Source organism: Barbus barbus, assembly GCF_936440315.1.
Source record: "Barbus barbus genome assembly, chromosome: 30".
NCBI classification, from domain to species: Eukaryota; Metazoa; Chordata; class Actinopteri; order Cypriniformes; family Cyprinidae; genus Barbus; species Barbus barbus.
The window spans coordinates 15,635,141-15,650,310 of NC_136758.1; the positions used below are offsets into that span (position 1 = coordinate 15,635,141).

The following is a 15,170-nucleotide window of genomic DNA, read 5'->3' on the forward strand; positions in this document are numbered from 1 at the left end:
AAGTGGGTTGACACACCCATATTATCCATGATGGAGCAAGACGTGGCGGCAGATTTGGAGGATGGAGAAACAACTAACGTTAATTACCCATGGCCTTATTTGTCCAAGTTATATGTCTCTCAAAGAAACGACAAGTAAAGGTTACACTTTTTGTAACAGTCTGAGATATTTGAGTGTTGTGTGTAATAAAACCATAATTAAACAGAAATCATAATTGTATTGCATTGTTTTAAACACTAAATATTTTACTTAAAACATTCCTCAGACACTTATTCAGTTATTTATAATATACGTTGTTCAAAAAAAATCAAAAGTAGTTTCAATGTAGCTAGCTACTTTTTGATAGTAACTTGTAGTGTAGCTAACTACTTTTCCAAAAGGGTAGCTTGACTGTAGTTTAACTACTTTAACTTACGAGTAGCTTGTAGCTTGTCAAACTACAGTTTCAGAGTAGCTTCCCCAACACTGCATATAACATTCACCTCGCTTCTGCGCTGTTGTACGCGGACCGCACGGTCACAAAAACTGAGCTGCATGTGGCCTGTGCATGGACATCCATGGACACTTCTGATGACGAAAACTGCATCACAAGAACAGTGTGCAGACTGTCCCAGAAAGCTGCAGAATGCAGACGGCCGGAGTTTGGGCTTAAGGCCGCATCACATACAGCTCAAGAAATCAGGATTGTGCTGGGTGTAAGCTATTGTGCCCCATTGTAAAAACAAATATCCTGATAGAAGCACCCTGAATTTTATGCACCTGTTTAACTTTATCTTCATTGATCTAAACTGACCATGTTGAAAAACATCCAAAGGTGGACTGAGCAGTACAAATTTAAATTTGCAAGAAATATAATGCATTCATACTAACAAGCTAGCGTATATCATGATTATTCAAATCATGAATTCAAAGTAAACGTGAAACTATGCTAAACACCTGAATCTTTTAAAAAGGTCAAATAAATTTATAAAATGTATTTAAAAGTTAAATTAATTTATAAAATTATCTATGGCTATGCTTGTCCAGTCTGTGAAAGGAATCTACATTATTATTGAATATGGTCAAAAGGTAAAAATCAGTACTCACCATAGGGTGTTTACGGCCTCTTGGATGAAGTTGCTGAGCACTGACAGGCTCATGTGCAATAGCCCTATCTGGTGAAGGAGTCTTCTTGTTCCGTCGTCCCAGATCAGGGACCGATGGTGCTGCATTGTTGATCCTACGCATGTATACTTCGACTGGACTTGGTTTACCTCCACAATTAGCAACAGTACTGTAGTTTGATGGAGTGTCCAACACTGTAGTTGCCCTATACGCTCTCCAGGTGGTTGCAGACTCGCCCTCATCCTCTGAGCCATCTTGCCTTAGTGCTCGAGCAGATTCATCCACAGAAGCTGTCCCACGGCTCCTCCAAGTGCTCCTGACAGTGACGTTTCTCATTTCTGGCAAACTGTTATCATATGAGTGGTGGTTGTGTTGGCTTCTCCGGCTGGTCATGGTGGTGCTGTTACTGCTGCTCTCAAAGCCAGACTCAATGTCATTGTTCAAGTCTGAAGCTTCCGAAGTCTGGAGACTGAAGCTGCTTTGAGATATGAGGGCTGCCTCCACAGGAGCAGTCTCAAAGTAACTGTGAGTTTCAGAGAAGTCAGCATCAGCCTCACTTTGACGTAGAGTGATCTCACACTTAGGGATGGATATTTCGTAAGGTATAGAGATGCTACCTCTGTGCTCAATACTGGGGCTGATGACAATATTACTTGTGGAAGTGTGCCTTTCCTTGGAAGGAGGCTCGCTTGATAAACTACTGCTCCGACTGCTTGTTCGAGAGGAGCTGGGGTCATTGGGATAGAAGGTGATACTGCTGGTCATCTTGCTAGTCAATACTGGCTTAGTGGAGATCTTGGGTTTCCCACTGGTGGTCAAAGGCTCTGTGACTCCCCCTGACATTACTTCCTTTCTATCAATCTCAACAACAGCTTGCTTGATGATAGCTTTTGACCGGAGGGCTTCACGAGGGCTACATACCCTGCGGACCTCAATACCTGAGGTAGAATGCGTAGTTTCCTGGGTATCCCCTTCCACCGTAAGAGGCCTGTGTTGCTCCTCGCTGAAGGGGACCTTTGAGGAACCATCAGAGTAAGATTCTTGCAGCCGTGAATATCTAGTGTATTTTCTTCCACTTGACATCAGGGGGTCATTTTGCTCACCTGCCGATCGTCTGGAGCCAGTGGATTCTGTTTCAGAGGCTGAAGAGTGACCATCAGAACCATGGTCACTTACAACAGATGGAGATACATGGGATCTGTAAGCAGTATAGGAACCATTTGCTTTGGACATACTCAACATTGCAGAAGCATCCTGATCTAGACTCTGAGGTGCGATTAGTCCTTTCTCAGATGAAGCAATGACAGCAGCACTGGCTGAAAATAGGAGTGACCCATCAGAGTTATTTGATTCACTATCATTTCCAGGGTACCTGGACAACTTCTCTGTTCGAATCTTATTGCTATCACTGTCGATTTGCTTGACCGATGGCTTCCAAGACTTTTGGTCATTAGCAGCAGGAGGATAGCGACTAAGGACTGAAGCTTTCTTGCTTTCACTGAGCGTACTTGATGAGGCACTTCCAATTTTTTCATCTTTCTTTCCATCTTTTGTCCCATTATCAGAAGTAGTACTGGAAGCACCAGTCCTCATACCTTTCCTGACATTATGTGCTGGACTAAGAGTCCTTCGTACAGTCTTTGGGGAGTTTTCTGTGGAGTGACGCAGGTCTTTGTTTCTCTGCTTAGTTTCTCGCCTCTGCTGAGGAGATGCATCTCTGCTTTTGTACTTCGAGGTGACTGGTTCAGAAGCAGCAGGACTCCTATTTAGCAATTTAGGTTTCTCCTGTCTGAAGCCTCGTACATGGATCTCTTCATTTTCTGCCTTGCCATTCTCCAGGACCTTTGTAGTGCTGGTAATTGCAGAGTTTCCATTACTACCGGTGCAACCATTGAGCTGCATTTTCATCTGCTCAACCTGGTCATGGAGAGCTTGACTACGATTTCTCTCCTGCTGGTACTTTTCTATCAATTCAGCATTCTTGGATTCCATGTCCTCCTCCACTAACTCCATCTTCTTCAAACGATTCTTCAGTCTTTCCACTTCCTGGCTGAGGTCTTTAACCTTATTATCCTCTTGCCCTTCTAAGCTATTTTTCTCATTCTCTGACTCATTTCTCAAATCTAGGTCACCTGAATGCTTCAAGTAGTCAAGACGATTCTTCCTGGCCAGTTTGCATGTAAGGCCTGGTGAGAACTCATCCTCGATTCGAAGATCTCTAGAATCAAATCGGCTGTGGTCAGCTGGGCCTAGTTTGCTTTTCTGGCGTTCAAGCTTCTCAGTCAGCTTGAGGATGATTTTCTCATCCTCGCTCTGCCTTTCCAGAAGTCTTTTGCGTTCAGTCACAAAAGTCTGAGTGAAACTCTTTAGTTTCTCCATCTCGGCAGTAAGGGATTTTTCTGCCCTGTCTAGTCGAGCTTCAGAGGTATCTACTTCCTTAACCCGGGCCTTCAAGGCATCAATCTCTGCTGCAAGCTTTTTAGTCAGGTTTTTCTCTTCATTAAGACTAAGGCACAACTGGGTACAGTCTGACTTGCTTTTACCAAAAGCCTCTTCAAGCTTCTCAAGTTCAGTCATTCTACGCTGAAGACGCTCAATCTCTGCTTTAAGATCCTTGGTAAATTTCTCTTCCTGATCTAATTTCTCCCTAACCTCACGACAAAGATCCTCCGCTTTCCTGACCTCTTCATCTTTGCCTTCAATTTTGAGCAATCTCTTCCGCATTGTCTCCACATCGGCGAGCAGTGAGGAATTGCTCCCCTCAGCCTGAATGATTTTGTCCTGAATCTCAAGAAGTTCATCTTCAGCTTTCTGTAGTTTGCCTCTGGCCTCTTCAAGCTCATCCAGACGTCGTCCTAGACTCTGCAATTTGTGTCTCAGATGGCGACTTGTTGTGTCTGCCATTTTTTCTTTCTGATACTAATCTACTGTGAGGTCTTTATGATTGTTTGATGGAGGGGTACACATTTGTATGGTGGTGTTTTCTAAGTGGTTCCGGGACTCTTAAGAAGAAATTATAAAAGGACCGGTCCACGTTTTCCTCCTACTTACAGGAGGATGTTTTGAAAACTTTTTTATTTCAGCCTTGTCTCCACTATCACTGCTGCTCCAAGTGAGTTTTGACCACCTGCAAGACAAAAAAAAAAGATGACAAAGCTTAAGTGCCTGTTGTAAAACAAATACAAGCATATTTATTGTATCTTAATGTCTGTAAAATTAGTTTCACACATCAATGAGTGTTTAGTTAATGACAAAAACCTGAATACATACTGCATCTGTGTTTCCAACCTTCAGTTTCAACCTTCACCCCAACCAATTTTTTTTTTGTTATTTTTAAAAATCAAGCACACATTAAGCCAATAAGCCAATGGAAAGATCTAGCCACTAAGCTAAAGAAGACCTTGGAAGGGGGAAGCGGATGACAAAGGAGAAGGGACATGCACTGCTTCATTGGCCCTCACCACAACCTATGATAATTGCAGCATCGATTTCTTGCTGCACTTTTGCTGACAGCAGCACAACTCACTGATATCGCCCTCTGTCTATATGTCTGTCTCTATGGCAGCATTCATAGTGACAGCCACCCCTAATCACACCCTCAGGATGCTGAGCAAGATTTAGAACGTCTTAGACGCCAGTTCTGGCCACAGCAACGCACACTATAAGTAGCCTACAGGACAGTGCTACTCACATTAAAAATAAAACTTGTGTAGCCATTTTTAATTATAAATTTGATGTTGTGAGCCAGTACATCTCACGAATTTACTGCTTTTATTTTTTATTTACCAATCAAAATCTCATGTATAAAGTCTAATGCAACATGTCTTAATAGCAGTTGTCTGTTAAGTCACCAGTTGTTTGGTAAAACCCCAAGCTTTATTAAATATTCCACTAAATGCAGCAAAAGCACTCACAGTAACAGCAGGTCCAGAGGTAATAGAGCATTTTATACAACTTAATCTAAAGTGAATTTCAATATGACCGTTCGACAGGCAGGCCCACCAAGATGGAGATGGGCCCAAATGAATGAGCTGCTGTGTGTGGATTGCAGGAATTCTGTCATAATACTTTCATAATCCCATAATTTTATGGTGTGCGAGGCACAGGCAGCAGTACTTCTGGGTTTAGAAAGGAAACGAGTTATCCAGTAAATGTACCAGCCAAGCAGGAAGGAGATCCAGCACATTTAAGGCAGATTTCCATGACACATAATCATTCTGGCAAGATCTCTCAGTGAAGGGGCTTCTAAGGTCAGGATTACACACACAATGATTCACATGCACACAAGAGCAAACTAACATATGCATGTCTATAACGCCTATCTACCGTGGATAACGATTCAACAACACATGCAAAGTAAATGCCTTTGGCTTTTGATATAATTTTTAACTATGTAACGAAGCACACTAAAATCAGTAGTGGTGACGTGAGTGAGAGATGGTTATCACAGAAACTCTAGATGCTGAGGATCTAACAGAAAAAAGCAAAATCGGTGACTAATAGTGTGAACTATGAATGGTAAGAAAAAAAAGTTTTGTAAAAAATAATGTAAGCGTAGACGTAGAGACAAGAAAAAAACTTGAAATTTAAAAATGTGTCAAGAAAATATGAAAGGTCCTTGAACATAGGGAAATCTAAAGGATGGTAACAAGTCACTCGTTCCCCTTGAAACCGCTGCAAATGCACAAACATGATTTCACCTAATCAGGCAATTAGGAAGAAAAGTCCTATTGAAAGAACTCTATAATGGATCAATAACTGGGCTCAAACTTTGCACCTTGCACCAGAGATTGAGGAGCAAACAAGGAGCATAAAATGTAATGTCTCATGTAATATCTTTAGAGCTCAAGCTAGAGTACATTTCGCATGACAAGTAAAAAAAACCCTCAAATTTCTCTTGAGGCAACTATAGTGGTGCGAAAGAAATGAAAAACACACCCATAAAGAAAAACATCACAGACACTAAAAGCATAGTAATGCACCTGAATGCAAAGGAAATACTTCATTCTCTTGCTTCTTTGCTTCTAGTCTCTCATGCACACACTTTCTCTTTCCTCCTCAAGAGCCGCACACATGCAATCATGCACCATATCATTAGTTCAAGCCACGCTAAGCGACTCATCGGCCTCCTGAACATTCTGTTCCCCCGAAGAAAAGGGGGGAAAAGACTTTCCCCTGCACTTGACATCAGTTTGGTTGGCCTGCCTGAAGCTCTTTATTCTTTATAAACATCCCTTAATAATCCCTCAAAACCAGAAATCATGCCAATCACAACCAAAAAGAGACAGAGGGAGTGCACGTTTTACAAACATGGCCTCCAGATGAAATTTTTTTGTGATCACTACAAGGTGAGGTTTAAAGCCACACAAACGTCAAGATAAAAGAAAAAAAAAAATAATTCTAGAAAATTAACATGTAAAAATAGAATATATTTTTATCATTATTCTACTTTGAAAAGCAACCAATTCATTTGCACCTAAAACATTTAAGTGTATGGGAATAATTTGCAGCATTGCAGTATTTTGTTTCTGTGTGTGGACAGAAACCACACAGAATAATGAAATGATTTATATTCACATCAATTTCTCCTCCATTTGCCAACATGTGGTCCTGTAACTTCATTTTTATTGGAAGTCCTTGCATCATGTCTTTTCTTATCAGATGGCTAACTGTCATGTTTGCTCTTGACTAATTTGCAGTAAAAAGAATGACTTCTGTTTGCTTTGCTACTGCATGAACCTTCCTATCAGTGCTGATCCTATATTGATTCAATGCTTTGTCAATATTGTACGGTTAAAAGTAATGCCAAGACAGCACACTGAATTGAAAAGAGAGCCAGAGAGAGCGAGAGAGAGAGAGAGAGAGAGATGATGATGATGATGAGTGTGCGTTTGGACTCCACTGAACTCGTGCAGTTCTGGCAGAAACTGACAAACCACAATATAGTGGCAACCTGAATCTTGAAGCAGCAATTTTTAAAATTTTTCCATGAAATCGAAAACCAGCCTATAATGTTCAGTTTGTTGTTTCCTGTGCAGTCATGTCATTTTCTTCTCCCTCTCTTCACCACATTTGGAGAAATGGAAAAGTAAGGACAGGAAGTCTAATGTTTTAGTGGGGCTGTACGTCTGAACGGCCGAGCAGACAGCAGGGCTACAAAAATACTCTGGTGAGAAAAGAACGGTCTAGTGTTTAAAATAAAGACATGTTGAATTCAGATTTGTTTGGGCTTTCAAAAGAGTTAAAGATATAATAAAAAAAAAAAATGGCTAAAAGGACTCATTTAAGCCCCATCAGACCAAAGGAAGACACAAATCACTATACAAGCAAACAAACCCTTCATCATAAAAACTTTGACAATTTGGTTCATACAACAGCTTTAATGCCAAAATACCAAGATGTAAAGTTCATCTGCAGTCTAAATAAGAAAAAGATTACCCAATTTTATCGAATATAAATATACAGCGAGTTCAAAAAGTATCTGGACACTTAAGAGACACTTGAAAATATCTGAATGTTATTGCTTTAGATAAAAACATATCAAACCAAGTGGCATCAAGTGATGCTAGAGCTCTTCTCAGAACTTTAAGACTCTTTAAGATGTTTTTCCTGTTACATTTAACAAACTAAATGTCTGAGTAACCACAGGTGTAGTTTATCACACTAACTTAAAGGGACAGTACACCCAAAAGTGTATTTAATTTACTCATCCTCATGTCGTTCTAAACCTGAATGCATATCTTCTTTCCTCTGCTGAACATACATGAAGATATGAATATTGGTATCCAAACAGTTTCAGTTCCCACGGACTTCCAATGTGTTTTTGTGGAAGTCACTGAGAACCAAAACTGTTTGGTTCCCAACATACTTCAAAATACCTTCCTTTATGTTTTACAGAAGATTTGGAATGACATGAGGGTGAGTAAATGAAATTAATTTACATTTTTGGTAGGACTCTATTTAATGTTTTTTAATATATTTTTTTACTGACATCTAACAACCAGACTGTCAGAATATTTGGAATAATCGGAAACAACGTATCTGTATTTGATGTGCTTTCTTTCTTTCGAATACTTTGTTGTTGTTTTTTATGAAGGCATATATTTTTATTGTAACTTCAATGTCAAAACTAAATATATTTGGGGCCTAGTAGAACACCACGTCATTTTTTTCCATTAATCACACTTTGGAAAATTAGACATTTCAAATCATACATTTAAAATTTCAAAAAAAAATTCTAACTAGATACAATTATAATGAGGACATGCTAAATATTCTACATGAGAAATGAAAGGCAGAGAGAGAGAATGAAGGGTAACGATTTTTAATTATTGGCAGAATGGTAAAAGCAGCTTAGCCACATCTCATGCGCGACCTCATCTTGTGTGTGTCTAAACAAACGTGTTATTTTGAAATTCAAATTGGTGCAAAGATTTGTGTGGCATTACTGCAGTTAAATATACACAGAGATGCTCTACTCTTTAATAATCTTTCATTGTCTTTCCTGTATCTTTCTTATATCAGAACAACATCACAGACCCACTCTCCTCCATCTCCTGGACAACAGGGACAAATACATTAAACGACAAACAGTTAAAAACTGTTAGTTATTTACCTCCGTATTTTGAGGTTTATAGCTCCAGAAACGTAACATTCATACGTCAATTTTGATTTAGTAAAGAGACAAATCATCACACCGGTCACTGACCCCAGCAGACACAAACAAACCGTTTTCAGCCCAACATAGACACTTATCAAACAGGAAAGGCTGGAGAGAGCAAGAGAGTGATCAGCCACATATGTTTGTTATAAAGTCAGGTACTTGAGCAGAATTTATTCTGTTATTTGAGTTTCTGTGGAGATTTCGAGTGAGGTCTAGGACTCACTCACTGTGTGTATGTTTGCAATTGTCTTTTGATTATGTGTGCATTTCTGAGAATACCAGTTTAGGTCCCTATAAAGCAGGGATACAAAATTTCACTGGCGTTTCTGAAGCGCTGCATGCTGTGTCAGTGTATTTCAAGATACTAAGCTAAACTCTAAAGCATTTGTCCGTAGGATCAGCAGATTGAACACAGCAGACGCATTACTGAAAACCGTGCATAATTGCAGTTTACAATCATCCAAAGGGCTACAAAACGGTGTGAGTCTGTATAACACGTCTCTGTGCCATATAACAGCTGTTAGAGAAGGTCTGCCTGTTTAAAAAAATATTATGACATCAGACAGATTAATTGTTTCTCATTATTAGTTTTGGCAGTGTGAACAGGAAAGGAAAGGAACTAAATGAAACAATGTCTGTTATATCATTAACTAGTGGTTTTCAAACTGGTAGGTCACAACCTAAAAAAAAAACGAACCTTTTCTGATAGGACTATGGACAGTGAAGAAATACGCTATTAAATAAAAGCAACTAACCACATATGCGTGCATAGTTTAAATAGTAAATTAAGAGGTTTTTAAACTTTTAAAAGGGAACTGCTTTCCATATTCTTTAGTTGTTAATAATCAGATGTGTCAATTACACACACACACACACCACATACACACACGTGCATGTGTGTGTGTGTGTGTGTGTGTGTGTCAATATGCATATGAATTTCAACGTTTGACTGAAAGGATATTCTTGTACAATAAACATCAAATATAAAATCTTTGTCCTGAAGCAAAACCTGTCGAGAATCACTGTCACAAATCACTGACGTAAGCTTTAAAGGTGGGGCTGTGATAAAGCGGGACCAGCAAAGAGGAACTTTCCAGGCTGATCTTATCACTCAAGTCACAAAAAAAAACATACTATAATAATTATTCACAGCATTACTGTATTTTGCTCAAATAAATGCAGCCTTGGTAAACATTTTTTTTTTTAAATCCCAAGCTTCTGAAGTCAATGTAATAGTAAATGTTAACTCGTGACCACATTTCCTGATCCCACTCTGGATGGCACAGAAAAGTGTCTGCTCTGTTTAGGTGACCTGCTTTAGCTGCTTGTGGATTACAGCACAGCAGGATATAATGCAGCAGGACTTACCTAAATAAAACCACAGTCCCACAACTATTACCTTAAATAAAGATTTCACTGGAATTCTGAGTTTTAGTCCATGAGGTCCACTAACATTTATTAACCCCAAAGGATTAATGCCAGTTATCACTGCCTCAAACAATATGAAGAACCACCTGGACAAAGTACAGACTCTCAGAACATAACCTAGCAACAAAGGTGCCACAAAATATGGCATCATAGTTTCATCCCAGAATGTTTTGAACAAGGTACAAGAAAATGTTATGCCAACAATGCAAAACAAAACAATCCTAAGACATGAGAATTTCTGAGTCAAATGTTACTGTCCACAGAGAAAAAGACTGTTGATGATGGCGATGTGATCTTCATTATCTTGTTTGTTATGTGTGTGTTTACAGCTCTACGGTACTAATAAATGAATCATCCTCACTGACACACTCTGAAAGGATGCGATCCTGGAAAGTGTATGTGCATTAGGGATGGGTATCGTTAAGGTTTTAACGGTATTACTACTCTTATCGATACTGCTTATCGATCCGGTACTTTAACGGTATTCTTATCTGTACTTTTTGTTTTACTTTGTTTCTTTGTTCATATTCTTACAGTATCTTATCTTATGTATATAAAACACTAAAAATGCCTGCAATTCATCAATTTGTAAATGCACCAGTGTGCAGGTATTTTTAGTGTTTTATATACATAAGATAAGATACAGTAACAACATGAACAAAGAAACAAAGTAAAACAAACTGACAAATACAATAAAACAAACACACAAACGAAATGAAATAAACAGTGCTTTCATTTTTCCATGAAGGTCTACTAATATTAATGTTCAGGTAAGTAATAGTTACAAAAGTAATCAAATGTAAATGAGCACTGCATAGTTTTCACTGTATGTACTGATAGATTTATGTTTATTAAAGCTATAACGTTGTTCAGATTAAGAGCTGTGGGTGATTTTCTCTTTGCATTTTGTTCTTTGATTAACATTGATGGCTCAAGCTCCAGTCTGACACTTTAAGACAATATACTGACACGCATCGGATTTTCTCCCAACTGTTCTCGTCCACTTAAAACATAAAAGTGAAGACTCTCATAACCGGCCATTTTGACACATTGTGTGTGTATTTTTTTGGCATATTTTTGTGTGTTATTTCGACGCGCCCGAAGCTCAAAGTGTACTTTGCTTGTCCGTTTTGGAGCACGCCGCCGCGCAGGCACACGCACGCACACACATTTCAGCCTGAACAGCGTCACTTGTGCAGATTGTACTCTCAACGTTTTACTATCAAATATGTTCTGCAATGTAGCAACAGTAAAGACGGCATTTTATAACAATCACTGATTGAGCTGATTCAGATAAGTTTTGGTTCGGAGGAACGAATCCGCGCCGCTATGAAGGGAAGGGAGAAATGCGGCTATAATCCTTGGAAGCCAAAATCGAAAAAAAAAAAAAAAAAAAAAAAAAAAAAACTTATAGGCCTAAAGTGTGAGCAGATGTTTGAATAGTTGGTTCTCTCTTCTATCATAATTAAACAGGACTTTCATGTTGCGTGTGCTGAAGCTCATCCGCGTGAGCGCGATCTGGCTTCTGAATTGCGCATAACAAAAATGCATCATAGACAAATGTTTGAATATTATTGCACATAAAAACAGCTGGCGACATATATATATATATATATATATATAGAGAGAGAGAGAGATAGAGAGAGAGAGAGAGAGAGAGAGAAACACAATAAATGTATGTGTGTTTTCTTAATTTCTCCAATACCGACAGAAGTACCGATAACGTCAGAGCTTATCGATACTCCGGTCTTTCATAATTTAGCCCCGAGACCGATTTAATACCGAGTTTCGGTACCCATCCCTAATGTGCATGTGTTTTATTCTTTTACTTTGACATCCAGATAACCACAGGTTCACTGCTAGTGTAATATCAGTTAAAGTGTTCACAATGTGTGCGAGTTTGTGAGGAGGAAATGGTTTGTTAGTGTGCATACAGTCCCAGAGTCCATCTGAAGCCTTTGTGAGCGACTTCCTTTAAACCCGGCGCCACTGTTCCTTCCCTCTACAGCTCTGAAGTACTGAGTTCAAGCTTTGGTGTGTCTCACTCATTTTCATTGTTACACATATTTCAAATTTTACTCTTCCTTTTGGACGCACCAAATACAGTCATCACAAACTGCAATGGCACAAACATCAACTGACTCAATATCTATGACATTAATTAGGTTGAGATGATTAAAACTATATCATTAATATTGTCACAATGCAAACAAAAAGAACTATGTCCATGGGTGTGGGTTTACTTAGCAATTTGTTAAGGACAGCTTTGTCTCCAGATGTTTGATTGAAAATATGTAACAAAACCATTCAAACATTTGGAGTCTGTAAAATGTTTTTAATGTTTTTGAAAGAAGTCTCTTATGCTTACCAATGCTGCATTTATTTGACCAAGAATACAGTAAAAACAATGAAATAATTTAATATATTTTCAAATTAAATGTTTAAAATTGTATTTTTCAAATACACTAATACATCTTTTCCAGGATTTTTGGACAAATCGACAGCTCAAAAGAACAGCATTTATTAGATTTTTTTTTGTAACATTATAAATTAAGTTACAGTGACTTCTGATTAATTCAGTCTTTGCTGAATATAAGTATTCATTTCTTATCTCTCTCTCTAAATATAATCTAGCGTATTATATTTATTAATATATTTGTAATTTGCTTATTATAAATAAATACTATAAATATGTGGCATGTCCTTATTTATACAGTGATGTAAATGTGTGTTTGGTAGTTTTGCTCTCTTTCATACTTGCATGAGTAAACAGTTTGCAAGATTCTGGCCAAGGTAAACAGAAGTCTGTAAGACACAGACACCCACACAGACACAGACGCAGACACAAGACACCCAGACACAGACACAGACACAGACACCCAGACACAGACACACACCACTTGTGCTGCTTTGTTGCAAGTCTTTCTTCCTCTAGCTGTATCATGTTTTCATTTCAATTCCATATCTCTCTCACTCACAAAAACACAAACAAGCATTAATTAATTATTAATAGCGAAGACCTGTAATTACACGACAAATGAGGTAAACCCAAAGAAAACCACACCATCAACATCAAGTAACAAGATCATGTACAGTTCATAAAGACTGAATTTAAAGACCTGAGTGATTTTTATCAGTCGACTATCATTGGTATTTCTGCTCGTCACTTTACAACAACAGACCATTCAGAATAGAGTATTCAAGGGAGCGTTGCAAACACCATACATCATTGAACAAGAAACATTATTTAGACAAAGACTTTCATAACTATCTATTCACTAATGTGTCCATCTGGATAAGAACTGGAAGCCTAAAAGCAGATTATGGACATGCAGATATGAGCAAACCTAGCTTAGTGTGCCAACAACAAATGAGCTGATTGGAACAAAAACCAACCTATCAGGAACAGCTACTAGGAATCACACTCTGAAACCAGTTTCAAAAACTACACAAACTAAATTAAAGTACACACTAATAGAAACTTTAAAGCAAACGTATTACTCACAAAACCTACCGGAGCACAAACAATCATCGTCTCCATGAACTCAGAAGCACCACACGATATATCCAAAGCTTGTTTTGACCTCTTTCTCTCATGCTGTACAGGAGCCCATTTCCTGAGAGTGATTAGAAGGGGGAGATCACGGTCCAGAGAATTTTCTCTCTTTGTTGTTGTTGTTTTGTCTGCGAGCGAAGGGAAGGAATGCCCAAATTAAACACGTGGAATTTAGGACGCCCAAAGAGGTACGAGGTTCAAAAGATGGCACGAAAGACAGAGTGTGTGCGTGAGAGAGAACGGAGGAGAGAGAAAGAAAGAGTGCAAGAGAATTGAGGGGGGAGGGAGGAGTGAGAGGATGGGTGATTAAAGAGAAGAAAAGAAAAATCTTGTAACATCTTTGGAATCCATTTTTTTTATTGTCTACTGGCACATTAGTCTGGCAGCTGAATGTTTGTATTCATGTTCGTATTTTCTAACAGGCAGGAATGTTGAATAAAACGCCTGAGTCCGACCTGAAGAACGTGTTCTCCATTGCGTTATTAAACACACACACATTCTGTGCAGCATGCAAAACACTCACACCCACCTCCTGAGGAGTTAACCTGAGTGTGATTTCAAATGGCAGGACGCATTCACAACTGGATGAGCAATTACTGAAGACTGATGAAGGTAAAGAAAAACAAAACAAAAGCTTGGGTCAATAACATGAGACGTCATGTTTGGTCAAAAATGTCAGGGTAATACAACTGTCCTGAGGTCATAATGTAAACAGCCTTATCAGAAGTATGATTTTTTAAAAGTAATTCTTAAGCAGTTTAGCATAATTTAAAAAAAATTATTATTAGAGATGCCGATATTATCGGAACGTTATCGGCCAATATTGTCAAAAAGACTCTTAAAATATCAGATATATTTGCCCTTTTTATCACAAAGCATAAAGCATATCACAAAGTCACGTGACACCCCAAAACTAATGATATTTATGAATTAATACAAGATTTTTTGTGATCTTGAATATAACGATCACAAAAAATCTTGTATTATGTGGTGACACTTTACTAACTTTACTTACTACACTTCACTAAGCCTATGTATAATGCATTATAAAAGTAGTTTTAATACATTAATTATGCCTTGTAAAGCACCTTATAAATCATTGTACAATCTCATGAATAATTATAACCACAGTTAATAAATTACAGTGCTTCATAATACTTCATAACTTCTCTAATTCTTTTTACACTAAGCATTTATTTTTATACTTAATATAATTATTTACAACAAGATATAATTATTACAACACACATTATGAATGTTTAATGCATTATACCCTTTAATAACCATTTATACTGCATTATACATGAAGGCTTTAAGGCTTTAATGTGTTTTTCAAAAGCATAAGAAACCAACATGAATTCCAGGAGTACACTGCTAAGAACTTGGCACATGTTTAAAAAAAAAAAATCTCCAAATAAA

At 38.1% G+C, this 15,170-nt stretch overlaps 1 protein-coding gene across 2 annotated transcripts in view; it reads right to left on the minus strand.

The window, feature by feature from the left end:
• The window catches only part of LOC306850757 (leucine zipper protein 1-like), a 42,952-nt gene that overhangs the window by 7,724 nt on the left and 20,058 nt on the right, over positions 1-15,170 (minus strand). The window contains exons 1-2 of one of the 2 annotated variants that reach the window (XM_079386606.1): positions 13,710-14,014; positions 1,087-4,231 (exon numbers count right to left, since the gene is read on the minus strand). In XM_079386606.1, coding sequence (XP_079242732.1) covers positions 1,087-4,008 — 2,922 coding nt within the window. In that variant the 5' untranslated portion in view covers positions 4,009-4,231; positions 13,710-14,014. Of the gene's footprint in view, positions 1-1,086; positions 4,232-13,709; positions 14,015-15,170 lie in introns of those variants that run through there. The other variant, XM_079386605.1, reaches the window with a different exon arrangement.